Here is a 25,953-nt window from a genome sequence, read left to right as displayed (position 1 = left end):
AAGACAGTAATAAAGCACACTGCTGTACCCAGTACGTACTGAGGAAACACCGTCTGAAAGGTTTAAAAATGAGAAATCACTGGAGGTTAGGTTAAAAGTATAAAATTAAATATATCATAATATAAAATAAGAAAATGATTTTTAAAAATTAAGAATAAAAAATACTTGAAATTAAGTTAAAATATAGATCTATATAGAATGATAAATAAATGAAGAATAAAACAGGAAAACTAGAGAATAAAATACAGAAAATATAAAAGATTTAAAAAAGAAAAGATAGAAAATTAAAAGTAAAAATAAATAATAAGACAACACAATTGTCTTATTATTTAATTTGATTTTTTTTAATTCATTTTATTTATTTTTATTTTTATTTTTATTTTTATTTTTTTGGGGGGGAGATCTTTTGCATCATTTACTAAAACAATTAATAAAATCATTCTGTATCATTCTACAGTATGAAGGCTAGGCCCACATGTTGTGATGAAATGAAACAGATGGAAAGTTTGTGTACATGAAACTTTTTTTAAATGTCATTTTTATAAACTGTGATATAACTGTGGTGTCGGTTTAAATTTGATTAATTGTTCAGGCCTAATATATATATATATATATATATATATATATATATATATATATATATATATATATATATATATATATATATATACACATTAGATAGATAGAAAGATATAGATATAAATACATAAAAACAGAAAACTTCAGTGTAAACGATTGAAAAGTTTTAAAACTGATAGAAACTCCTGAGATCAAAGGAAAGTTAGAGGAGCTCAGACGTTTCCTGAAGAAGACGCTGAGCTGAAAATAAGTTTGTTATGAATTAATCCTGATGGATGGGACACGTTGAGCTGCTTCAGACACATTTAACTCTAATTCATTACTTTATTATTGGATATGTGCTGTGATTGGTCAGATTTTATTAATAATATATCATTATTTATATTTATAATAACATTTAAACATTAACAGCCTGTCCATCAGTAAAGGTGCATTCTTTAGTTTTTAGTTTTATTTCCTATTTTGACTTTTTAAGACTCTGTTTTAGTTTAAATTAATTCAGTCTGATTGAGTTTTTCCTTTAGTCACTTTGTTTTTGTCTTTTTATTAAACAATGATCATTTTTTTACTTTTAGAAACAATAAGTTCATCATTAAACCATTGATTTAGTTATTGATCTGATTTTATTCTCTTCATATAAAATAACTTAATAATAACCGTCTGTCTCTCAAACAGACGAAACTTTAACAAACAGATCAGCTCCTTTCATCACAGCCGAGGGTTTTTCTTTTCTGCAGGATTTAAACATAAAAACAGGACGATGATAAAATAATAAAACAATAAAATAATAAAACAATAAAACAATAAAACAATAAAATAATAAAATAATAAAACAATAAAACAATAAAATAATAAAATAATAAAACAATAAAACAATAAAATAATAAAACAATAAAACGATGAAGTGATGAAACGATGAAACACGAATCAAAGAACAAAAATAAAATGATTTCTGTCACTCACCAGGTCTGAGGCTGGACCGAGTTTCTGCTCCTCTGATGTTTCTCTGATCGACCAAAACCGTTTATATCTCTGAGTCAAGGACACACACACACACACACACACACACACACACACACACACACACACACACACACACATACACAAACACACACACACACACACACACACACACACACACACACACACATAAACAGATGACATCATTAGCTAACATCTTGTATTTGTGCAGTTTTAAAGTGGACGTTTATTAAACCCACCCCTTCCACCCACACACATCTTCATCATCATCTTCATCATCATCTTCATCATCTTCCTCTTCATCTTCCTCTTCATCAGCAGCAGCAGTGTGAGTCTGAAACTCTGAAGGACTCAGTCTGTGAGAAGTTCCTGATTTTACCTGATTCTTTATTCCTACAACCTGAGGATCAGATCAGATTCACTTTGTCTCTTTTTGAGTTGAGTCCAAACGTCTGCTGCAGAAATATCATCCTCACAAACCGTATTTAAACTAACGTTCAGGTTTTAATGTCTTTAGTTCTGTAAAAGTGTGAAACGAGGACGATGAAGGAGCTCAGAGTGATTCAGCTCAGTCTGAACGTCGTGAGTTTAATCTGAGCTGAAAAACTTTAAACTAAAGAAAAGTTTGAGTTTAAAATCTGTTTCTGAGTTTGGATGAAGAAGATGAAGTTTGACGTCGTCCTGCTCTGATTTAAAATGTTCATCAGAGGATTTGATCCAGAGCAGCTGGACCTGTTGGTCCCCTCAGAACCAGAATCTGATCCAGGTCCAGACGAGAAGTGTTTGTTTCTCTGTGACCGTGAACTTCTCTGATCGCTGCTGGACTCTGAGCGTCCTCAGGGACTGAGGAGGGGGGGCGTGGTGAAAACCTGGACTCATCTGGACTGATGAAGATGTGGCTTTAGGGGGGTCAGACTGATCCACAGACCCAGCATAGTCCACATCCCAGAGGGTCTTTCTTTAGTCCCCTTATATCAAACTGGGACCAGTTCATTCAGGACGAGCAGCTTTCTCTGATCCACGACGATGATGATGATGATGATGATGATGATGAAGAAGATGATGATGATGATGATGAAGACGACAGTGTTTCTTTGTTGATTCAGATCAAAATGAACTCGTAGTTCAGAGTGAGGACTTAAAGGAGAGGTGGACCTCTTCAGAGCCGGATCTGTGACCCCATTAGAGGAGGACTCAGACCGACGCTCCTCGCTGCTCCTAATGGATCCACCGTGTCCGAGGGAACACAGACCATTAGAGACGTCCTCAGACCTTGAGCCTGCATCAGTCCATTACAGACACACACACACACACACACTCACACACACACACACACACACACACACACACACACACACACACACACACACACACACACACACACACACACACACTGATCTCCTCAGTGTGTGTGGAGGAAGCAGTAATGGCTCAAAGTGATGAAGCGGTGACGTGACGAGAGCAGAAGAAGAACTTCAGTAAAATCTGTCGATGGTCAACGAGGCCGCTAACGACTTCTTACGACTTCTTACGACTTCTAACGACTTCCTGCAATTCAAACCAAATTTCTCCCAGACATTGGTATTAACTCAAATAATCCACACATGAAAAGAAATCACAACGTTCAGGTCCATAAATAATGATTATGGTGAATTAAGTACGATAACACAGGAAAAAAGTGTTGAAGACGCTAACTGAGACTCATCTAATACTGAGTGGAGAAGCCTTTGTTTGCAAAGAGCTCTCTGAAGACATTCACAACCTGATTGTTGCTCAGTATCAGAATGGAACTGGTTAAAGACTTATATCAACGCTCCTGAGGCAGCAGGTACAATTGTTACAGAGAAAACAATAGGCAATGCACTCTACAGCCCACTAATGGCCCACACTGCTCAGGTGTGATTTTGGCCCATTCCTCTGCACAGATTGTCTTTAAATCTGGAATATTCTTTGGTGCCCTCTGGTGAACCCTTTTCTTTACTTCTTTCCACAAATGTTCAGTTGGATTGAAGTCAGGTGATTGACGAGGCCGTTCTAACAGATTGATTTTCTTTTTCTGAAACCATTTGAGAGTCAACTTTGCCGTGTGCTTTGGATGGTTGTCCTGCTGGAAGGTCCAGCCACGTCTCATCTTCATCATCCTGGTGGATGGCAGCAGATTCAGATCAAGAATTTCCCCATACATGGCTCCATTCATTGCTCCGTCAGTTATATGAAGTTTGCCAACACCATGAGATGAGAAACAACCCCATGCCATGATGCTTCCACCTCCAAACTTCACTGTTGGTGTAGTGTTTTTTGGCTGATGTGCAGAGCCATTTCTCCTCCAAACATGGTCTGTAGTATGACAGCCCAAAAGTTCAGTTTTGGTCTCATCTGACCAGACAACATTCTCCCAGTATTCTACAGGCTTGTCAAGATGCTGTTTAGCAAACTTTAAACCAGCTTCAACATGCCTTTTCTTCAGGAGTGGAGTCTTGCGGGCTGAGCGTCCATAGAGGCCATGGCGGTGGAGGCCATTGCCTGTTGTTTTCTCTGTAACAATTGTACCTGCTGCCTCCAAGTCTCTCTGGAGCACTTTCAGGGTGGTCCTTGGCTGGTTGGTGAATCCTCTTCTGACTATCTTTCTGACTCCCTGGTCAGAAATCTTCAAGGAGCTCCTGTGCGTGGCCTGTTGATGGTAAGGTGGTGCTTCTTCCACTTGTGAATAATGGCCCCAACGGTGCTGACTGGAATATTCAGGTGCTTTGATATAAGTCTGTAACCAGTTCCATTCTGATGCTGAGCAACAATCAGGTTGTGAATGTCTTCAGAGAGCTCTTTGCCTTTACCCATCATGAGGTGTGTGCTATTTAACTGCTTGGTGAAAAAAACACCTTTTTTATAGGACCATCAATTTGCTCTAGCCCAGCTGATGTTGGTTTGCACTAATTGGAAGTTCAAGTAATAATTACTGACAGATTTCAGGTGGTATGAAGCATTTCCTGTCCAAAGTATTCAGCCTTTCCATGGTGTGTTCAATACTTTTTTCCTGTGTTATCGTACTTAATTCACCATAATCATTATTTATGGACCTGAACGTTGTGATTTCTTTTCATGTGTGGATTATTGGAGTTAATACCAATGTCTGGAAGAAATTTTGTTTGAATTGCAGCTTTAGAAATAAATGTGATGAGAAAAAAGTTGACGTGTTTAAAACTTATTTTCCCCACTGTATGTCTAAAAAATGTCTCCAATAGAAAACCTCCTCTGATCAGACCTCCTGAGGAGATCCTGGTCTCTCCTCCTCAGCGGGGTCCGGCCTCAGACTCTGTCTCAGCGTTACTTAGAGGGACTTCCTCTGATCCAGTTATACCTGCTCTGCTCCCTGCACTGGATCCAGATCCTCTCAGAGGATTATCAGGATAAGATGTCAGCACACACACACACACACACACACACACACACACACACACACACACACACACACAGTCTCCTGGCTGTGTTCAGACTTTTCCGCTGAGCTGGATTCAGAGGCTGGGACAGACCAGGTGACAGGTCCCTGCTGGGACCAGGTCTCAGACTGTGCTGGAGTCTGAGACGCTAACACTGGAGACGTCAGACGAGCTGCAGACACACAGACACCAGAGGATCCTGCTCCTGACCCTGATCCTAAATCCAGGACTGGTGCTGAGTCCTGGTCCTCGGTTCCTGTCTGTGAGGTCCCTTTAGTCTGAGGTCAGATTATTCTGGATTACTCCTCAGGGTTTTTCCTCTGTCCCTCTTTATTTGTGATGGAGAGGAAGCAGCGTTTGGCGTTCCTCCTCCTCCTCCTCCTCCCTCCTCCTCCTGCTCCTCCTCCTCCTCCTCCTCCTCCTCCTCCTCCTCCTCCTCCTCCTCCTGCTCCTCCTCCTCCTCCTCCTCCTCCTCCTCCTCCTCCGTGGTTTCTGGTCTTGTTCTGATCCTTGTGGTTTTGGGGTCTGAGGACTTCATCTGGTCTTTGTGTCCCCAGCAGATCTTCCCTGATCCTTGGACCTGGTGCAGACTCACTTCCTGTCTGAGTGACGGAGCGTGGGGGGCGGTCTGATCGGGATGAACTGGACCTTAGTCCTCCTGATCTGGTGCTGGTTCCAGCTGGTCCACACTGACCCTGCCCCCTCAGACCAGCTCTCAGACCCTCAGCCTGATGAAGACCTGGGTCCAGACCCCCAGACAGACCCTGAGGCTGGGGGGCTGAGCCCGGGGAAGCGGTCCAGAGGGGTTCTGGGTCCAAACGTGGGCTCTAACTGGGATCTCCCCGACATCAACCAGGACCACTACGAGGACGCGGACTGGCACCCCCCCCCCTCCCTCCTGGAGACCCACTACAACCTGCACCCCGAGGCCAGAGCCAGACCTGGAGTCAGAGAGGAGGGGAACCAGAGTCCGGCTGCGCTCTGCGGCGAGTTCAGCAGCCAGCTGACCCCCGGCGGGCAGTGCCGTCTCACCGCCACGCTGCCCGCCGTGTCAGCGGGCGCGTCCCAGAAACGCTGCCCGGACATGTTCCGCTGCACGGACGACATCTCCTCCTGGCTCCACGAGAACCACAACAGGAAGGAGCAGCTGGAGGAGCTGAGGGAGACCACGTCTGAGCTGCAGGAGGAGCTGAGGAGCCACCAGCACCGGGTCCGGACCCTGGAGACGCAGGTACACACACGCACGCCGTGTCACACACACGCACGCCGTGTCACACCCACGCACGCCGTGTCACTGTCTCTGGTCCTCAGAAAGGAGGCGGTCTCTCTGGGAAAAGGAGTCGAGGTCGTTTCTGTCGTCCTGTGTTTGTAAAGTTTCTCTGAGCAGAAAGTTTGAAGCATAAAGTTTTTAACTCCTCAGTTTGATCAAACCTTTAAATCACTTTTTATCTTCAGTCAGAAAAAACTTCAAAGTTTTAAAGTCAGAAAAGTTTTTTTCATGTTTATGTTCTGTGAGGATTTTTAGCGTTTCCACGACTTTTAGAGTTTGTAGAGAAACTTTTAGAAGAGGAAAGAAAAAACAAACATCTGTTGAAGTGTTCAGACCTGTGGATCTCTGAGTGACGTGAAAATAACGACGCCAAACAGTTAAACTAACGCTGACGGTTCGAGTGATGGCGTCTTAACCAGCTGGTTTCAGGAGGAGGAGCTCAGCTCACAGGAAGTCCTCCAGGCGTCTCCGTCACTGAACCTGTGATTAAACCAAAGAGTCAGTCTTCCTCCTCTCCTCCTCCTCCTCTCTGCTCCTCCTCCTCCTCCTCCTCCTCCTCCTCCTCTCTGCTGACTCACACTAAGCCCTCTTTAACCCTGAATGCTAACAGGATTAGCGCTGCCTCCTCCTCAGGCTGCCTGACCCACAGCCTGTTTCTGGGACCAGAGGCCTCTGAGGGCCCCTGAGGGCCCCCATCCTGGATCCTGGACCCTGATCTTTAACCTCTCTACCCCCCCTCCCTCTGATAGGCTGACAGGAACGTCCGTCTGAACGTGACCTTTGACCCTCGCCTGCGCTCCCTGGACTTCCATGGGGCTCAGATGGACACGCTGCTCCACGTTCACCACACGCTGCTGCAGCAGCTGCAGGCGCAGGTCCGTAACCTGTCAGCCGCCGCGCAGCACGCCGACCTCAACACGGGCTGCAGGATCAAGGTCATCAGAGCGCCGTCGCTGCTCAGCATGAGAGACACGCTGCCGCCAGGTAGTGTGCCCGTCTCAGTCCTTATTTTGTCCGTCTGGTGCCCCCGTAGTTTCGTCACATGACCAACAGCTCAGTGAATCTGTTTCTGTCTGAAACTCTTTGTTTCAGTTACTGTCTCTTTAAGACCAACCCCCTTCGCTGTGATTGGCCGGCCCTCTGAGTTGATCAGCGTTTGAAACTCTGTCTGTTTCTCTCTCCCTCAGACGGACGCCATCTCTCCCTCTGTCCCTCTGACTGTGCGTCTCTGTACCATAACGGCGTGCGGCGGTCTGGAGTTTACAGCATCGTGGTGTCGCCAGGTTCATCCCAGCAGGTGTACTGTGACATGAAGACAGAAGGTCACACACATACATGCTGACACACACACACGCTGACACACACACACACACACACACACACACTCACACACTCTTTGCGTCGTGTGCTTTTTCCACCCAGGTGGGGGCTGGACGGTGGTGCAGCGGCGGCGTGACGGCTCGGTGGATTTTAACCGCGGCTGGTTGGAGTATCGTGACGGCTTCGGGGAGCCGCGGGGAGAATACTGGCTGGGAAACCAACAGCTCCACCTGCTGTCCAACCAGGGACACTACAGCCTGCGCATCAACCTGCAGGACTGGAGCAACGCCCACAAACACGCCCAGTACCACAGCTTCAGGTAGACCACAGCTTCAGGTAGACCACGGCTTCAGGTAGACCACGGCTTCAGGTAGACCACAGCTTCAGGTAGACCACGGCTTCAGGTAGACCACGGCTTCAGGTAGACCACAGCTTCAGGTAGACCTCAGCTTCAGGTAGACCTCAGCTTCAGGTAGACCACAGCTTCAGGTAGACCTCAGCTTCAGGTAGACCTCAGCTTCAGGTAGACCACAGCTTCAGGTAGACCACGGCCAGGAGAGGCAGGGAACAGCGTGATGAAGACTTGAGCTTTGAATGAGGAAACTCTGACCTCTCTTCTTCTCCTGCAGGATCCAGGATGAGGAGAACCGGTACCGCCTCCACGTGTCGGGCTTCAGTGGAACCGTGAAGGATTCTTTCAGCTGGTACCACGACCAGCAGAGCTTCAGCACGCCCGACACCGGGAACATCTGTGCTGAGATCAGCCACGCCGGGTGGTGGTTCCACCAGTGCTTCTACGCCAACCTCAACGGGGTCTACTACAAGGTACCACAGAGACCATAAGGTTCCACAGAGACCGTAAGGTTCCACAGAGACCATAAGGTTCCACAGAGACCGTAAGGTCCCAGAGACCATAAGGTTCCACAGAGACCATAAGGTTCCACAGAGACCATAAGGTTCCACAGAGACCGTAAGGTCCCAGAGACCGTAAGGTACAATAGTGACCATAAGGTACCACAGAGACCGTAAGGTTTCACAGAGACTGTAAGGTTCCACAGAGACCATACGGTTCCACAGAGACCATACGGTTCCACAAAGACCGTAAGGTTCCACAGAGACCGTGGGATATCACAGAGACCATAAGGTTCCACATTGACCCTGAGGTTCCACAGAGACTGTATGAGACCGAAGGTGGCTTCATGCTCCACCAGAACAAGAGATCCACTTTCTGTCAGGGTCTCATACCAAAGTCTATCTGTGAGGTCTGAGCTCCATCTGGACTGATCAGAGTCTGCTGGTCTGAGCTCTCAGCAGACTCTGTTCACCTCCAGCCCAGGTGTGTGGATGGTTGGGATTATGAGGAGAGCAGATGAAAGCTGTGAGGAGGAGCAGGAAACAGGAAAGAGGAAACAGGAAACAGGAAACAGGAAAGAGGGGCGCAGGAAAGAAAGCAGAATGATCTGGGTCTAAGATGATGTTTGGGGTCAGAACAATCTGAATCTGAAAAACCAGTCCTGATCAAATCCAGGTCCTGATCCTGCCATAGACCATCCTGACATAGCTAGCCCACAGCGCCCCCTAATGGAGAACATGTTCTTGGTCAGGAGCAGAGTTTGCTGATGTTCATGCAGCAGGTATCAGGAGACACCTGAGGGACAGGTGAGCTGTGATGTCATCAGCCTGTGACGGTGGATCAGGGAGGTCAGCGCTCACTGAGGGGCTGATTTCATCATGTTGGGGGAATATGACGGTGACAGTGACTCTGTTTCTCCTCCAGGGGGGGCACTACTCTCTGAAGACCCAGAACCTGCTGGGTCCAGACGGCATCGTCTGGTTCTCCTGGAGGGAATCAGACTTCTACTCCCTGAAGGCGGTGACCATGATGATACGACCGAGCAGCTTCAGGCCGAGCTCCTCGCCGTAAGGACGCTTCAGTCGCTCCGCAGCCGCTGAGCACAGAGTGAGAAACTTCCAGAAATCCTCTCTGCTGTAAAAACCTTTCCCTGTGCTTCTTCTTCTACTGTTTCACATCTGAGACACTTCCTGTTACATCTGAGACACTTCCTGTTTCATATCGGAGACACTTCCTGTTTCATATCGGAGACACTTCCTGTCTGTTTTCCAAACCTCCTCCAACAGACTTCATGTGAATGTAGTCTGACTGATCTGTTGGGTCTGTTTTGTAGTAAACTACTCTGGTTTCCAGTCTCAGGAGGCGGAGCTACAGATGATGTTGGATTTTTTTTGCCTATAATATAAATATACAAAACAAGCTATGGGCAGATCTCAGCATTTAATTATTTTGTTAATCGTATCAAACAGAATCATCATTCTTGATTCTAATCTTCCACCAAAAGTTATATTATTTACTGAAAATAAATCTGAAAGGGATTTTTATTTTTTACAGCTGATGTAAAAACCATTACCATATCACTTATAGTTTAAAAAGGTGATTAGTGGTTTATATGGGTTTTAATGAATTTGTAGAAGTAAACACCTCTTTAATGACTGGAAGTGACAGGATTTACTTGTGTCTCTTATCACTTCACTTCTTTCTCACAGATGGTCTAAAGTTAGTGTTGTGTTGTGGTTGTAATGCTGATTAATTCCAGTAGATGGCAGTAATTCACCAAAATCTGCCACCCACATAGACAAACAGCCTTTAGCCCAGTGCATTGTGGGAAAACAGTATGCCAGGTAGACTGGACTGTTGCATACTGTCGACTACAGACTGAATTTCAGCTAAAACAGTAGGAGCTGTCGGTGTAGTAGGAGGTTTGGAAAACAGCCTGTTTCACATCTGAGACACTTCCTGAAGCTGTGGACTCAGGGAGACCCAGGTCCACGCTGACCCGGGCTCTGCTGTTGGTGTGACCCAGAGGATCAGAGAGGAACCTCAGGTTCTCTGAATGCATCACATTTCTGTTTCTGAAGATGATACTCAGTTCATGAAGTCACAGAACACGCGTGTTGTTTTTCTCATAGTTTGACTTTATTAGAACACTCAGTTTGTTCACTCAGGGAGGAATCTACAGGACACCTTCAAGAGAGAGACCACAACCGGATCAGAGGAGAACTGTGTGGTTTCCTGGCTCATGCTAACTGTGCACACAGAAGAAACTCACACACGGTAACTCCAGCGACTGGGGCTGGGACAGAGACTGGGACTGGGGGGTCAGGAAGGACCTGGATCTTCCTCCTCAGTGTGCTGGGGGACGTTCCTTGGGGCGGGTGACGAACTGCCACCACAGAGGGGGGAGGTCGCCCTCCTTACGGGCTGGAGGGAGGTCTTCAGTCAAGGGGCCTCCTGGGGGGGTCTCAGCCTCCAGCTGGGCCACCTGGAAGCAGACAGGAAGTCACCTTCAGAATAAAAGCCCTGACTGATCATCAGTGATCTAATCCTGCACCACAGATTAACATCCAGACAGACAGACAGGCAGACAGGCAGACAGACAGACAGAGAGACAGACAGACAGACAGACAGACAGAGAGACAGGCAGACAGACAGACAGGCAGAGAGGCAGACAGGCAGACAGAGAGACAGAGAGACAGACAGACAGACAGGCAGACAGGCAGACAGACAGGCAGACAGACAGACAGTCAGACAGAGAGACAGGCAGACAGACAGACAGGCAGAGAGGCAGACAGACAGACAGAGAGACAGGCAGAGAGACAGGCAGAGAGACAGACAGTCAGACAGAGAGACAGGCAGAGAGACAGACAGACAGACAGACAGACAGGCAGACAGAGAGACAGGCAGACAGACAGACAGACAGACAGACAGACAGACAGGCAGAGATACAGGCAGACAGACAGACAGACAGGCAGACAGACAGAGAGACAGACAGACATTCAGACAGACAGACAGAGAGACAGAGAGGCAGACAGACAGAGAGACAGACAGACATTCAGACAGGCAGACAGAGAGACAGAGAGAGAGACAGACAGACACACAGACAGACAGACAGGCAGACAGACAGACAGATAAACAGACAGACAGACAGACAGACAGAGAGACAGACAGACAGACAGACAGGCAGACAGACAGAGAGACAGACAGACACACAGACAGTCAGACCCGTCTCACCTCTTTGTCCCAGCTCTCCAGTCTCAGCTTCTTCCACTGCTCCCTCTTGGCGAAGTAGTCCGGGTACATGGCCTTCTCTGAGGGGTGCCAGTGGTCCAGCAGCCACTCTGGAGTCTGGGAGAGTTTCATGGAGCAACATCGAGGAGTTAGTGTTTTTAATCATTAATCTGTCCGTTAAACTGGTCTCTGCGGGCTCAGGTCTGTCCCAGGACCCGGTCCTGAGTGGACCCGGTCCTGCTGCTGGCTCAGGTCTGTCTCACCTTGTAGCATTCGTATCTCTCGTACGAGGTTCCTCCAGGAGAGTCGGGGAAGATGTAGGGCTGAGGATGCTGCTTCTCCCAGAACTCCTCCTCCCCGGCCTTCAGCAGCATGGTGGCCTTCACCATGTCCTTCTCGTCTTTGTTCTCATCGAAGCGAGCTCGCAGCACGCAGGCATAGAAACGGTATTTATCTCTGTGAGGGGAAACAACCAAACGACTCAGCTGGATTTCTATAAAACATGTTTCTGCCTGTCAGCTCAGGGCTCATTAAATCCATCACATCCAAAATCTCCTCCTGACGATGTTGTGCCTTTCAGAAACGCTTCCTGTGTGTCTTTAATGAACTGTGACAGTTGAAAACAAAAAAAACATTTTTATCTTCTGAGTGTAGAGAGCAGATCATTAAAGGGCTATTCTGTCATTTTTTAAAAACATGATCTTTTCATTTTTCCTCGTTGTAAAGATGGAAATCCAACATTCATGTAATGGATCATATTGGCAAAACTCTCCATCTCAAAACCTCCAGTCTGACCCAGCAATCAAAGGAGGAGGCTCTGTATGGAGTAGTGAGAGTGCCAAATGAATTAATAAATAAATTATATAAGAATTCATAAAAGAAAAGGTTAATAAAAGTATTAATATAATCAGGAATAAATAAAGTATTTAAATCACATTATGTCGTCACTTTAAAAGCGAAGGAAATATGCGCAGAAAAATATGCGCAGAAAAACATGCGTAGAAAAACATGCGTTAACCAAATATTAAAAAACAGAATTATATCTGTGATAATTAAGGACCGGCGGGTCAGAGGTTGTGATCAGTGTTTTGGGGTTTGTTGGTGCCGCTGTTCTCTGGTTTGGTCGCTAAGCGGCGCTGTGTAAACGCTAACAAACGGTCTAATGATAAACAGATGAAGGTTATTAATCCCACTGAATCACATCAGTTCATTAAAAATTAATTAACCTCTGATTTAAAGCGTGTGAGGTTATGGGGATGTGTGTGTTGTTGTTAATCTGACTAATCAAAGGAACGCGTGACCTAGCCGTTAGCTTAGCCACGGACCGGACTACAAACCGGGCTTCGAACAGGACTACAGACGCTGTTCCCGCCAGCCACGCGGACAGAGGGAGAACAGGACCCGTATGAGACCGTACCTGAAGATGCACCAGGACTCAATGTGTCTCAGGGACTTCTTGTAGAGCCTCAGGACTTTCTGCTGGTGAGTCAGGTAACCCGCCATCTTCACCGTCCCCTGTCACCTTCTTCCAGCCAGCGCGGAGCATTCTGGGACTTTGAAGCGTTGAACGTCAAAACCGTAAAGACATGCTAAATGCGCAACGAGGAATGAATCTGCTTTTCTCTTTCTGTCTGAATGTTGTCTCAGATTTGAGTTATAATTATGACTAACTCTAATTCATCTGAAAATGTGTGGAGTTTTATTTTCACCACTCTAACAGACATAAAGTGTGTGCGCTCACTAACACGGCAGCTTTCTGTTAGGAGAGTTACGGTAACGCAGCGTTATGGTGCTGCTGAGAGCTGCATGTGAGACTCTCTTCAGGGGTTTAGCTCAAACAGCCATGGCTCCTCACAGATTCATAGGTAGGTCCATGTTTTTAATGTGTTTTAAAACAACATGTGTTCAACATGAAGACCCTGAAGCTGCTCAGTGAGTCCGAGTGTCGGTGTTTCCTGTAAACACACACACACACACACACACACACACACACACACACACACACACACACACACACACACACACACACACACACACACAGGCAGGGTGTGAGTTAGCCTGGGAGCTAAGAGCTAGCTCTGTTTAAATGACAGCACAGCAGAAACACACAGAGGTTTGACTGTGTCAGTGCAGGGTGTCTGCATGTTTTCATCTCTTTCTTCACTTTTACTTTAGTTTTATTTTGTCATTAACACCAGTGTAGAGAGGTGAGTGTTGTTTACACATTCAGTCAGTGTCTATGAGCTGAAGTTTGTTTGAACAGGAGCTGTATCACTCAGTAAAAATCAATCCTAAAGCCAAATAAAACCAATAAATGAAGTGGATCCAATGTGTCAGAGGGTTAGCAGAGAGCATGTAGAGTCTGTGTGTCTTTTTCTTAAACATCTCCATAACGCACACCTTTTTTAGTTTGATATATTCACCATTTCCCAACCTTTTTTCATTTTAACCCATTAGTCCACCTTTCCATTAGAGGAGGGCGATACTGGGAATTTTGGTGTCGATCCGATACCAAGTGAATACAGGGCCAGTATCGCCGATACCGATACTTACAGATACTTTTTAATATTTAAGGTTGATGTTTCATAAAACTGCTGACCTTAAGTTGTTTTTGTCATTTTTTCCTTCGGTTATGTTGTAAAAATCTAGGACAGAATTTAAGCAAAGTTTCAAGGTGACTATAAAATATTTTAGTGTCATGATAAATATTTATGTTCAGAAACAAAACAACAGTAAAAATAAATAAAGTAGTAAAAATAAAAAAAATCCCTAAATCATTTTGTGTGGAAATATTTTCTTAAAAAAAGTGCAAATAAAAAAATATCATTTCCTTTTTATTTGTGGTATATAGTTGAAGACTTACATACAAAAAAATAAATAAATACCTCAATAAAAGTTCTCCTGTTATCAAACTCATTTTTTTAAATATTAAAGTATAAAGAATTATCACACCAGAGCAAATGTTATAAAAAAAATTCAAACAAACTTCTGTTTTTGGAGTCTGCTTGTTTCCCTAGTGCCACTGAGCCACGTGACGTGTCAGGGACACAGCCTGGTCGCCACTTTTATAAAACTGCAGCAGTCAGTGCATGCAGGAGAAAAACACTAGAGGATCGATCTTTTTACACCAGTATCACTCCATATCGATACCAACGCTGGTATCCATGTTATGGATATTTGGATCGATCCGCCAACCTCTGCTTTCCATCACTAGTCCTGGTTTCCTCTTTGTAAACCACCGCACCTGGACTCTGGAAAACTGTGCGGTCTGATCTAAGCAGGTGGTGTGTACACTGTGGGTCAAATGACTGATTTATTGAGCAGCTCAGAAAGTGAAGCGTGTTTTTGAACATGTATGTGTTGATAATAAGATGAGTAACAGTCCGTCTCCTCTCTTCAGACATCGGCGTGAACCTGACAGATCCCATGTTCAGAGGACTCTACAGGGGGAAGCAGAAACATGACGGTGAGACGCTTTTCTGAGTCTGATCTGTGCCAGCTCCTGATTTGACGTCTGTGGTGACGTCTGTGTTTTACTCACAGATGACTTCGACCAGATCATCGACAGAGCCGTCCAAACTGGGGTTGAAAAGGTACGTCAGAGCTTCCTCTTTCTCCTGATGGCGTCCCCAGCACTGAGACCTCAGACTCCTGTGACTGATCAGGAGTCACACACCTGTCTGAGATCTGTCTGTGTCTGCTCTGTGTTCCCAGTTCATGATCACAGGAGGAAACCTGGAGGACAGCAGAGAGGCTTTGAGACTCGCTCAGACCAGAGGTACAGAAACAGAGAGGGACTCAGGTGGTTTTGGTTTTCTGTACTGACGGCGTGGTTAATGACCTCCCTCCTTCGTCACAGAGGAGTTTTTCTGCACCGTGGGCTGCCATCCCACCCGCTGCTCTGAGTTTGAGCAGAGCGGGGAGGCGGAGTACCTGTCGGGCCTCAGGGAGCTGGCGCTGGCTCACAGAGGGAAGGTGGTGGCCGTCGGGGAGTGTGGACTCGGTGTGTGAAATGAAGACCCAGTTCTTTTTAATCCAGAGGACGTCAGAGATGGAGCTTTGATGAATAGAGACAGAGATAATGAACTAACACTGAGTGATGATTGTAATAATCTTAATCTCAGTCACAGAGCAGTGTGAGCGTAGGATACCTCTCTTTAAACCACGCTGAATGTTTGGACCCTGATGATAAATGTTGGTTTCAGAGCTAACTGAGCTTCTCTCGTCTTTTCATCACTTTCCAGATTTTGACCGTTTGGAGTTTTGTCCCAAAGAGACTCAGCTCAAGTGAGTTTGATTTTTGTTAAATCCCAGTTTTTGTCTCTGAATCTAAAAACCAGAAGCTGATCAGAGGAGGTGCAGCTGGATTACAAACAAGGAGAGACACAAACTTTTACTCCTCTTCAGTCATCGGGATCATGAATAACACATCTTTAACTTTACATTTCATTAGAACACACTTTTCATTTCAAAAACGCTCAATAATAAATAAACCTCTCATTTTATTTCCATAAAAACTCGTGAAAAATAACAAACACATCATGTTCCCTCAGACCTGATCCTCAGACCTGATCCTCAGACCTGATCCTCAGACCTGATCAGCTGGGCTCTGGCCTCAGCCCAGGAACATGAATAACAGTCCCTCTCATGTCTGCGTCTGTGTTTCAGGTACTTTGAGAAACAGTTTGACCTGGCCGAGGAGACCAAGCTGCCCATGTTCCTGCACTGCAGAAACTCTCATCAGGACTTCATCAGTACGTTGGATCCCCAGAAACCTGGCCCGGCTCAGGAGGAACCCTTCAGACCTCTGTGTTAACATTTGTCTGTGTCTGATTCACAGACATCATGAAGAGGAACAGAGACAGATGTGTGGGAGGAGTGGTAAGAGAGGAGACCACGCAGCTCGGTCTGTTTGTGTCTGACAGGGACGCTCACTGAATCCAGACTCTGAGGCTTTGATCCAGGACTTTATGTCCTGAAGAGAGTGAATCCTGTTCTCCTGTGTTTAAACTCGACCATGAAGTGGTGATGCTCAGACTGTAATCTGATTATTTCAGGTCCACTCCTTTGACGGGACGGCTGAAGACGCGGCTGCTCTCGTGGACCTGGACCTTTACATCGGGATAAACGGATGGTGAGAACAGAAACACACAGACTGAGGCTCAGCGAGCCGTCTGAGCGGGGTCAGGACGTTTCTCTGATCGCTCAGAGGTGGGCGGAGCTCAGTCTGAGGATCCGCCTCCTCTCAGGTCAAAGTTCAGCTCCTTAAACTCTGCAGAGTCAGGTGGTCTCAGCTGTTTGCTGTCATCACACGCTGTGAGCTGCAGCTGCCTGTGCTGCTGTACAGCTGGCTGCCAGCAGGGGGCGCACAGGGCTTTTTCCTGACCTCCAGTGAAACAAAGATCATTTCTGTGTGAAGTTTGAACAAAACAACTCAAACTGTTTTTATCGCTTTGACTCCAGCTCCTTGAAAACAGAGGCCAACGTGGAGGCGATGAAGTCCGTCCCCGCTGAGAGACTCATGATAGAGACAGGTGAGTCAGAGACGCCTGGTTGGACGCCATGAAGGGCGGAGCGGCGTGGTCCCATGATCCTTTGCTTTCATCTTTATAACCTCCAACATCTCTGTGGTTTTATTTTATTTTATTTCTCTTGTTCGCTGATGAAACCTTCACGCTCCTCCTCAGATGCTCCGTGGTGTGGCGTGAAAAACACCCACGCAGGCTCCAAACACGTCAAAACCACATTTCCCACGAAGAAGAAGTGGGAGGCGGGGCACTGCCTGAAGGACAGGAACGAGCCGTGTCACATCATGTGAGGACGGGGGGCAGGATCTCTGCAGGTCTGACCCAGACTCAGCGAGTTCACCTTCACATGTTCTGCTCTCTTTCAGACAAGTCCTGGAGGTGATGGCGGCGGCGAGGGAGGAGGAGCCTGTGCAGCTGGCTGAGACCATCTACAACAACACCCTCAGAGTCTTCTTCAGCTCCAGCTGACGGAGGTGGAGTGAAACCCTCTCAGACCTCAGCGCTGAGGCCTCATCAGAGCGTCAGATGAGACGGACGGATCGTTCCTCTCATCACCAAACGTCTGAGAGTCACCGAGCTGAGACGTGTCAGGATCACGCTCTAAACGCGTCGTCGTCGTTTCCTGTTGGTTTCCCTCTTTAAATGAAGCTTCTCTCCTTTTCTCTTCTTTTCTCTCCTGTTCTCCCCTTTTCTTCCCTTTCTCTCCTTTTCTCTCCTTTTCTCTCCTTTTCTCTCCTTTTCTCTCCCTTTCTCTCCCTTTCTCTCCTTTTCTCTCCTTTTCTCTCCTTTTCTCCCCTTTTCTTCCCTTTTCTCTCCTTTTCTCTCCTTTTCTCTCCCTTTCTCTCCCTTTCTCTCCTTTTCTCTCATTTTCTCTCCTTTTCTCTCCTTTTCTCCCTTTTCTCTCCTTTTCTCTCCTTTTCTCTCATTTTCTCTCCTTTTCTCTCCCTTTCTCTCCCTTTCTCTCCTTTTCTCTCCTTTTCTCCCCTTTTCTTCCCTTTTCTCTCCTTTTCTCTCCTTTTCTCTCCTTTTCTCTCCTTTTCTCTCTTTTTCTCTCCTTTTCTTTCCTTTTCTCTCCTTTTCTCTCCTTTTCTCTCTTTTTCTCTCCTTTTCTTTCCTTTTCTCTCCTATGTCCATGAATTTATTATGATGATAAAATCTGCCCCAAGTTTCCCAAAACAGTCTAACCAAACTGTCGTCTGATTATTTCTCCAGTGTTTTTACACAAATGTTTGGTGCAAAAAGGATTTAATTCACAGTCAGATCAGATCAGAGTCTTTGGGTTTATCAGCTGTCATCAACTTATTCCAAATAAACGTCACAGAGGAAAAGTCTCCGTGCTCATTCCTGACGTGGTTTCACAGCCTGAGCTCGTTGTGTCTGAGCAGAGAGGACAGATGGAGGAACAAAGTTTATCAAACACAAACTTTGTTGGTTTTTAGTTTCATTTAAACAGGATTTATAAATGTTTTATTTAAGTGTTTGGTTACATCAGTGTAGAAACAGTGGAGGTCATGTGATCATCAGTTCACTGAAGCTGTTTTTGTTCAAACCATGAAGCTGTTTGTAGGAAAATATTTATCAATGATTATTATGATTTAAATTCTTGTCAAATTTTGTTCAGGTGTTTTATTTTATTTACAATTTAAATGAAATAGGAGCTGTTCAGTGGCTGTAGTTGTGTAGTTGTAGTTGTGTAGTTGTGTAGTTGTGGTCCTGGTTGTAGTCCTGGTTGTAATGAGACCTCCCTGCGGCTGGAGGCGCTAACACTCAGAGTAAACACTTCCTGAAATGAAACCGTAGAAGAAGAAGCAGGAGGAGTCTGTGGACATGGAGGACGACAGCAGGTTGATCCAGTAAAGACCAGGACCAGAGAAAACACGCAGAAACCAGAGACCAGGGACCGCTGCTGGGACTGACCCCCTGTTTTAATGGTCCATGGAGATCCCGGACCCCCCAGGACTCTGAGGCCTCCACCGAAGCCGCATGGCGTCCACCCAGGCCCGGATCGGCCAGCAGGCCCTGGCGGTCCTGGATGTGGCTCTGAGGGTTCCCTGTATCTTCATCATCGACGCGATCTTCAACTCCTACTATGACCCGGGTCCGGGCTGGACCGGGGCCATGGGCAAGGTCCTGGTCCGAGTCATGGGTACGTGTTAGAGTCCGACACGGTAGGGCCAACGTCTGTCAACAAAACCAGGACCAGCAGGCAGCTAGCCGGGGCTAGCCGTGACGTTCACCGGCGGAGTGACGTTACGTCACCTGTCACCTCTCACCTGCTACCTGTCACCTCTAACCTGTCTGTGGTCAGCTGTTACCTGTCTGTCTGTGTGTTACCTGTCTGTGGTCAGCTGTTACCTGTCTGTCTGTGTGTTACCTGTCTGTGGTCAGCTGTTACCTGTCTGTCTGTGTGTTACCTGTCTGTGGTCAGCTGTTACCTGTCTGTCTGTGTGTTACCTGTCTGTGGTCAGCTGCTACCTGTCTGTCTGTGTGTCACCTGTCTGTGGTCAGCTGTTACCTGTCTGTGTGTTACCTGTCTGTGGTCAGCTGTTACCTGTCTGTGGTCAGCTGTTACCTGTCTGTCTGTGTGTTACCTGTCTGTGTGTTACCTGTCTGTGGTCAGCTGTTACCTGTCTGTCTGTGTGTTACCTGTCTGTGGTCAGCTGGTACCTGTCTGTGGTCAGCTGTTACCTGTCTGTGGTCAGCTGTTACCTGTCTGTGTGTTACCTGTCTGTGGTCAGCTGTTACCTGTCTGTGTGTTACCTGTCTGTGGTCAGCTGTTACCTGTCTGTGTGTTACCTGTCTGTGTGTTACCTGTCTGTGGTCAGCTGTTACCTGTCTGTGTGTCACCTGTCTGTTTGTGTGTTTCCTGTCTGTGTGTGTGTTACCTGTGTGTGGTCAGCTGTTACCTGTCTGTGTGTTACCTGTCTGTGGTCAGCTCTCACCTGTTTGTGTGTCACCTGTCTGTTTGTGTGTTTCCTGTCTGTGTGTGTGTAACCTGTGTGTGTTACCTGTCTGTCTGTGTGTTACCTGTCTGTGTGTCACCTGTCTGTTTGTGTGTTTCCTGTCTGTGTGTGTGTTACCTGTGTGTGTTACCTGTCTGTCTGTGTGTTACCTGTCTGTCTGTGTGTTACCTGTCTGTCTGTGTGTTACCTGTCTGTCTGTGTGTTACCTGTCTGTGTTACCTGTCTGTCTGTGTGTTACCTGTCTGTGTGTTACCTGTCTGTCTGTGTGTTACCTGTCTGTCTGTGTGTTACCTGTCTGTCTGTGTGTTACCTGTCTGTCTGTGTGTTACCTGTCTGTGTGTTACCTGTCTGTGTTACCTGTCTGTGTGTTACCTGTCTGTCTGTGTGTTACCTGTCTGTGTGTTACCTGTCTGTCTGTGTGTTACCTGTCTGTCTGTGTGTTACCTGTCTGTCTGTGTGTTACCTGTCTGTGTGTTACCTGTCTGTGGTCAGGTTCAGCTCAGGTGAGTGTGAACAGGTGTAGTGAAACATTTTGTGTCCTTGCTTAAATCAGACTGAAGTCCTTCACCAACCCTGGTTTACCGTCAGTGTTTACAGCGTTTCCATGGTTACCCTTTGTGATATTTATCTACAAACACCAACAAGCGTTTATCAAAGTGAAGGATTAGAAGTAGTTTTCCTGTCTGGACCAGGCTCTGGACCAGAGTCTGGACCAGGCTCTGGACCAGGCTCTGGACCAGGCTCTGGACCAGGCTCTGGACCAGGCTCTGGACCAGAGTCTGGACCAGGCTCTGGACCAGAGTCTGGACCAGGCTCTGGACCAGGCTCTGGTCCAGGCTCTGGTCCAGAGTCTGGACCAGGCTCTGAACCAGGCTCTGACCCGTGTACAGAGGAAGGCCTGGTGGTTTTAAAGCCGTGGTATTTAGTTTCTCTTTTAGATCAGGGTAATCCACAGACTGTGGTGGTTTTTGATCTCTCTATCGGTGAAAGGTGATTTTCTCCCTCTGATCGTCCAAACTGACCTCGCTGAGTTCACCCTGTAAACATTAATCAGCTGATTTGATCCTCCTCTGGCAGCTGAGCCGCTCTAAGCTCTCTGAGTTTCTCCTCCTCATGACTGAGCGCTCCTCAGACAAACAGCCGTAAAGTTACGTAACGCTCCGCGGCTGAGGGACCTTTGAGCCGTGGCGTCCTCATGAAAGTCCTCCTGGAGCCAGGCAGGCTCAGACTGAGGTGAGGGGCCAGCTGAGGTGCTCCAAAGTGGGTCACCCTGCAGACCGGGGTTACCTGAACCCAGAACGGCTCAGAGGACCAGGAAGAGGGACAAGTCCAAGCTCTCAGACCATGGAGCTGGTTCCTCTCAGGCTGGGCTGTCAAAGTTTTAAACCAAAGTTAACTTCCTGTCTGAGTGTTTTTATCGTGGTTAACTTCCTGTCCGAGTGTTTTTTAAGTCATGGTCCACTTCCTGTCTGAGTGTTTTTTAAGTCATGATCCACTTCCTGTCTGAGTGTCTCTGCTGACGGCGTCTCCGTGTCCCCCCAGGCGTCCTGGTCTCCAGCGTGGTGCTGCTGCTGTCCCAGAAGGCCTTGTTTAAGTTCTACACCCTGTTCTGTGCGGTGCTGCTGGGGATGGCGGCGGTCCTCTTCAACTACTACGCCACGTCTCACATAGACTTCTACAGCGCCTACTACAAAGCGGCGCTGGGCTTCCGGCTGCTGCCCAGGAACGGGCCCACGCTGTGGCTGGGCATGGCGGCGGTGCAGCTGGTGTTCGGGATCGGGTACGTGTTCCTGCTCAACCTGCAGTCGCTGTTCGCCGCGCTGGTGGTCCTGGACATCATGATCCCTCTGTGGGGGCTGATGATCGAGCTCCCTGCGGACGTGCGGCAGATGGTGGCGGTGTTTTCGGGCCTGGCGCTGGCTCTGAACACGGCCGTGTGTCTCGCCATGCGGCTGAAGTGGTTCTACTACTCCTGCCGGTACGTCTACCTGCTGGTCCGGCACATGTACCGGATCTACGGGCTGCAGCTGCTGCTGGAGGACACCTGGAAGAGGATCCGCTTCCCCGACGTGCTGCGGGTCTTCTGGCTGACCCGGGTCACCGCCCAGGCGCTGATCCTGGTCTACGTGGTGCGGGCGGTGAGGAGGGAGAGCGGGGACGCCACGGGCGGAGCCACAGACGGGAGCTCGGACTCACAGGTGAGGGGGGTCAGGGTCTGTTGCTGTAACAGCTGTTAGATCAGGTGTTAGATCATGTGACACCTTCAGGGTCAGGCTCAGGACTCGGAGCTCCTTTCTCAGGTTTCAGGTCCTGGTTCTGGACCCGGGGTTGAACCTGCTGCTCCAGTCTTGTAGACCTGGTCCCTCAGACTAGCTCAGACCAGCTCAGGTGGGTCTGGGTCTCAGTGGGGGTGTCAGGGGCTGACCTGGTGTCTGTGCTGCGTTCAGGGCTACCTGCTGAGCTGGGACGTGTTCTGGGACCTGACCAGTAACCTGATCATCTCGGGCTGCGACTCCACGCTCACCGTGCTGGGGATGAGCGCCGTCATCTCCTCCGTGGCGCACTACCTGGGCCTCAGCATCCTGGCCTTCATCGGTGAGGCTCTGCCCGTGTTTGAAACTTAAAACCTGTCACACGCCGCCGCTGTACGAGGCGTTCAGTGTCCGTCTGTTTTCCCTCCTCAGGCTCCACGGAGGAGGAGGACAAGCGTCTGGGCTTCGTGGCTCCGGTCCTGTTCTTCATCCTGGCCCTGCAGACCGGCCTGAGCAGCCTGGACCCTGAGGAGCGCCTGGTACGTAAACACGCTGTGTTCCCTGCACGCCGCCGCCGCCGCTGATGGACGGATTAACGGCTCTAAGACGTGGATGTAGAGAGCGTGCAGGGACGCAGCTGATTCTTCTTAGAGCGTGACCTCGTTAGCTTCCTGCGTCTCCTCACCAAAACAGGAAACACACAAACAGGGACACAGGGACCTGCTCAGACCTGGGTCAGACCTGGGTCAGACCCGGGGGCCCAGGTCTGGTTTTCAGACCTGGTTTGTTTCTGTTTATTGTTTGTTTCTGTGAGCGCTGCGTTCAAAGAGCTCGAGTCCAGAAACGCTTTGAAATGTGAGGATTACCGTAAATACCGTATGAGAGGGTGCTCCTGTTTTTATCCACCGTGAACTTTAAGTTCAGAAACTTTTTTTTCCAAAAGAAGCAAAAACAGAACAACAGGAGAGCAGATTTCAAACTTTACCAGGACCTTAAAGTTAGATTTCTGAGCTGATCCAGAGAAAAAGAAGAATCTTAATTAAAAAAAGACGAATCGTTAGTTTTAGATTAAATTACTGAGAGAGGAGTCTGTGTAACTTCATGTTCAGATTTTATTCTCCTGTCGAACAGAAACAGATTAATCTCTGGTGAAACAGTCAAACCTGAGTTAAAGCTCGTGTCAGGAACGTTCAGTCTGTGCTGAGTTTGGCGCCCCCTGCAGTTCACAGGCCGCCATCTTTCTCTGCAGCCGTAACCAGAGCAAAGTGTCTGAGTGAAGGATTGTGGGTAACTCCTGCAGCTGGCGCTGTTTGAGGACCAGCTGGTGTGTTGATGATGTCATCACCCCTCTCTGATCTGATTGGCTGAGGTCTCCCCCCTCCCCCTCCCCCCTCAGGTGCGTCTGAGCCGGAACATGTGCCTCCTGCTGACGGCCATCTTGCACTTCATCCACGGCATGACCGACCCCGTCCTCATGTCCCTCAGCGCCTCACACGTCTCGTCTTTCCGCCGCCACTTCCCCGTGCTGCTGGTGTCCACGGCGCTCTTCGTGCTGCCCGTGGTGCTGAGCTACGCCCTGTGGCACCACTACGCCCTCAACACCTGGCTGTTCGCCGTCACTGCCTTCTGCGTGGAGCTCTGCCTGAAGGTGAGGATAGAGATCTGCACACGCTCAGAAACAAACCCTCTCTGAGTTCCTCTCCACCTCACAGGGCGCCGCCTCACAGGGCGCCGCCTCACAGGGCGCCGCCTCACAGGGCGCCGCCTCACAGGGCGCCTCCTCGCAGGGCGCCGCCTCACAGGGCGCCGCCTCACAGGGCGCCTCCTCACAGGGCGCCGCCTCACAGGGCGCCGCCTCACAGGGCGCCGCCTCACAGGGCGCCGCCTCACAGGGCGCCTCCTCACAGGGCGCCGCCTCACAGGGCGCCGCCTCACAGGGCGCCGCCTCACAGGGCGCTGCCTAACAGGGCGCCGCCTCACAGGGCGCCGCCTCCACTGGCTGTAACGGCGGTTGTTTCTGTCCCCCTGCAGGTGGTGGTGTCTCTGACCGTCTACGGCCTCTTCATGGCGGACGGTTTCTCCAACGTGCTCTGGGAGAAGCTGGACGACTACGTCTACTACGTGCGCTCCACAGGGAACATCATCGAGTTCCTGTTTGGCGTCATCATGTTCGGGAACGGCGCCTACACCATGATGTTTGAGTCTGGCAGTAAGATCCGCGCCTGCATGATGTGTCTGCACGCCTACTTCAACATCTACCTGCAGGCCAAGAACGGCTGGAAGACCTTCATCAACCGCCGCACCGCCGTCAAGAAGATCAACTCCTTACCCGAGGTGCGCGGCGACCAGCTCAGCGACATCGAGGACGTGTGCGCCATCTGCTACCAGGAGTTCTCCTCGTCGGCGCGCATCACGCCGTGCCACCACTACTTCCACGCCCTGTGCCTGAGGAAGTGGCTCTACATCCAGGACACGTGTCCCATGTGCCACCAGCGCGTCTACGTGGAGGAGGAGAGCCGCGACAGAGCCGCCTTCTCCAACAACAACGGAGGCTACGCCGCGCCGCAGGACGACGCTGCCGCCGCCCCGCCGCCACCTGGAGACGACCGGCAGCCGGACGGCGAGCTGCCTCCAGCTGTGGTCCAGGCGGCGGCGGGGGGAGGAGGAGGAGGAGGCGCGGAGCTGGAGAACGAACTGCTGGAGGACAACGACAGCATCGAGTACGACGAGGACGAGTGGGGGACTCAGAACGGCAGCACGCCGCTAGAAGAAGACTATATTAACGACGACACGGACTCCACAGAGGACTGACGGCGGCGGCGGCGGCGAGGGGGGGGTCCACGGGAGAGAATTCAAACAGATCTTTATTCTATTTAAGTTAAAACCAATCTTCATTTGCTCTAAAATCGTCAGGGATGTCTTTCTGTTTCTTTCTTTGACTCTAAGGGCTCGGAGGACGAACGGCTGCTCTCAGTCTGCGTGAGCGTGTGTGTGTGTGTGTGTGTGTGTGTGTGTGTGTGTGTGTGTGTGTGTGTGTGTGTGTGTGTGTGCGCTCAGGCTGCAGGATGAAGACCAAAAAGAAGAATATATTTATAGAAATATTTTGTATTTGAGAGAAAGCATCAGTTAAAGAAAGCAGAGGAGGAGGTTTTCACACAACGTTAATTTTCCCTCAGAGCTGGCGCCGAGATAAAATCTGACGTTTTCCTCCAAATGCACGCTGAAGATTTCTGTTTTTATGATTTAAACGTCAAATTTGAGCAAATTCAAAACATTTCCTCTGCAAAAACAAACTCTGCAGACGTCACATCACAGATGTGACGTCTGCAGAGTTTGTCTTTGCAGAGGAAACGTTTCTGATCTCGTCGCCTCTGCAGCCGTGCCGGAAAATGTGTGTGTGCAAGAATCTGTGCAATCATACATGTGTGTGTGTGTGTGTGTGTGTGTGTGTGTGTGTGTGTGTGTGTGTGTGTGTGTGTGTGTGGGGAGCAGTTTTCACGGATCAGAGGAAATGACTTGCTACTGTAATCACTGATATACCT

At 48.4% G+C, this 25,953-nt stretch overlaps 4 protein-coding genes across 4 annotated transcripts; 3 read left to right on the top strand and 1 right to left on the bottom strand.

Annotated features, from left to right (window-relative positions):
• Positions 1-5,631: 5,631 nt before the first annotated feature.
• LOC141803249 (angiopoietin-4-like) lies at positions 5,632-9,929 on the top strand. Its single transcript, XM_074687211.1, has 6 exons — positions 5,632-6,225; positions 7,014-7,248; positions 7,452-7,586; positions 7,687-7,903; positions 8,214-8,409; positions 9,362-9,929. Exons 1-6 carry the CDS (start codon positions 5,632-5,634, stop codon positions 9,506-9,508), a joined length of 1,524 nt encoding a protein of 507 aa, XP_074543312.1. The 3' UTR covers positions 9,509-9,929.
• A 619-nt stretch (positions 9,930-10,548) lies between these two features.
• LOC141802644 (NADH dehydrogenase [ubiquinone] 1 beta subcomplex subunit 9-like) lies at positions 10,549-13,214 on the bottom strand. Its single transcript, XM_074686216.1, has 4 exons — positions 13,086-13,214; positions 11,932-12,124; positions 11,672-11,785; positions 10,549-10,922 (listed from the first exon to the last, which is right to left on the bottom strand). The coding sequence occupies exons 1-4, from the start codon at positions 13,169-13,171 to the stop codon at positions 10,785-10,787; spliced, it is 531 nt and encodes a 176-aa protein (XP_074542317.1). The 5' UTR covers positions 13,172-13,214; the 3' UTR covers positions 10,549-10,784.
• Positions 13,215-13,435: 221 nt separating this feature from the next.
• Positions 13,436-18,561, top strand: LOC141802640 (deoxyribonuclease TATDN1-like). Its single transcript, XM_074686210.1, has 12 exons — positions 13,436-13,533; positions 15,069-15,134; positions 15,212-15,261; positions 15,383-15,446; positions 15,528-15,671; positions 15,913-15,955; positions 16,337-16,422; positions 16,509-16,549; positions 16,726-16,802; positions 17,132-17,202; positions 17,356-17,482; positions 17,562-18,561. The coding sequence occupies exons 1-12, from the start codon at positions 13,455-13,457 to the stop codon at positions 17,662-17,664; spliced, it is 951 nt and encodes a 316-aa protein (XP_074542311.1). The 5' UTR covers positions 13,436-13,454; the 3' UTR covers positions 17,665-18,561.
• A 338-nt stretch (positions 18,562-18,899) lies between these two features.
• Positions 18,900-25,738, top strand: LOC141802633 (E3 ubiquitin-protein ligase RNF139-like). Its single transcript, XM_074686197.1, has 6 exons — positions 18,900-19,342; positions 21,702-22,357; positions 22,607-22,754; positions 22,844-22,950; positions 23,808-24,059; positions 24,443-25,738. Exons 1-6 carry the CDS (start codon positions 19,180-19,182, stop codon positions 25,220-25,222), a joined length of 2,106 nt encoding a protein of 701 aa, XP_074542298.1. The 5' UTR covers positions 18,900-19,179; the 3' UTR covers positions 25,223-25,738.
• The last annotated feature ends 215 nt before the right edge of the window (positions 25,739-25,953 follow it).

Source organism: Halichoeres trimaculatus, unplaced genomic scaffold (genome assembly GCF_033239565.1).
Source record: "Halichoeres trimaculatus isolate MK-OKI-2021-1 unplaced genomic scaffold, fHalTri1.1 fHalTri1_scaffold_14, whole genome shotgun sequence".
In the NCBI taxonomy this organism is placed as follows: Eukaryota; Metazoa; Chordata; class Actinopteri; order Labriformes; family Labridae; genus Halichoeres; species Halichoeres trimaculatus.
This window is presented reverse-complemented; position numbering and strand designations above follow the sequence as displayed.

Bases quoted from the DNA above. Each gene is read 5' to 3' on its own strand.
- LOC141802644 (XM_074686216.1), bottom strand. From the start codon at position 13,171: ATGGCGGGTTACCTGACTCACCAGCAGAAAGTCCTGAGGCTCTACAAG. The intron at 12,125-13,085 runs GTACGGTCTCAT...TTCCCCTCACAG, and splicing joins GAGTCCTGGTGCATCTTCAG to AGATAAATACCGTTTCTATG. The intron at 10,923-11,671 runs GTGAGACGGGTC...GTCTGCTTCCAG, and splicing joins TGGAGAGCTGGGACAAAGAG to GTGGCCCAGCTGGAGGCTGA.
- LOC141802633 (XM_074686197.1), top strand. From the start codon at position 19,180: ATGGCGTCCACCCAGGCCCGGATCGGCCAGCAGGCCCTGGCGGTCCTG. The intron at 22,951-23,807 runs GTACGTAAACAC...CTCCCCCCTCAG, and splicing joins TGGACCCTGAGGAGCGCCTG to GTGCGTCTGAGCCGGAACAT. The intron at 24,060-24,442 runs GTGAGGATAGAG...GTCCCCCTGCAG, and splicing joins GCGTGGAGCTCTGCCTGAAG to GTGGTGGTGTCTCTGACCGT.
- LOC141802640 (XM_074686210.1), top strand. From the start codon at position 13,455: ATGGTGCTGCTGAGAGCTGCATGTGAGACTCTCTTCAGGGGTTTAGCT. The intron at 16,423-16,508 runs GTACGTTGGATC...TCTGATTCACAG, and splicing joins CTCTCATCAGGACTTCATCA to ACATCATGAAGAGGAACAGA. The intron at 16,803-17,131 runs GTGAGAACAGAA...CTTTGACTCCAG, and splicing joins TACATCGGGATAAACGGATG to CTCCTTGAAAACAGAGGCCA.
- LOC141803249 (XM_074687211.1), top strand. From the start codon at position 5,632: ATGAACTGGACCTTAGTCCTCCTGATCTGGTGCTGGTTCCAGCTGGTC. The intron at 6,226-7,013 runs GTACACACACGC...TCCCTCTGATAG, and splicing joins TCCGGACCCTGGAGACGCAG to GCTGACAGGAACGTCCGTCT. The intron at 7,249-7,451 runs GTAGTGTGCCCG...TCTCTCCCTCAG, and splicing joins GAGAGACACGCTGCCGCCAG to ACGGACGCCATCTCTCCCTC.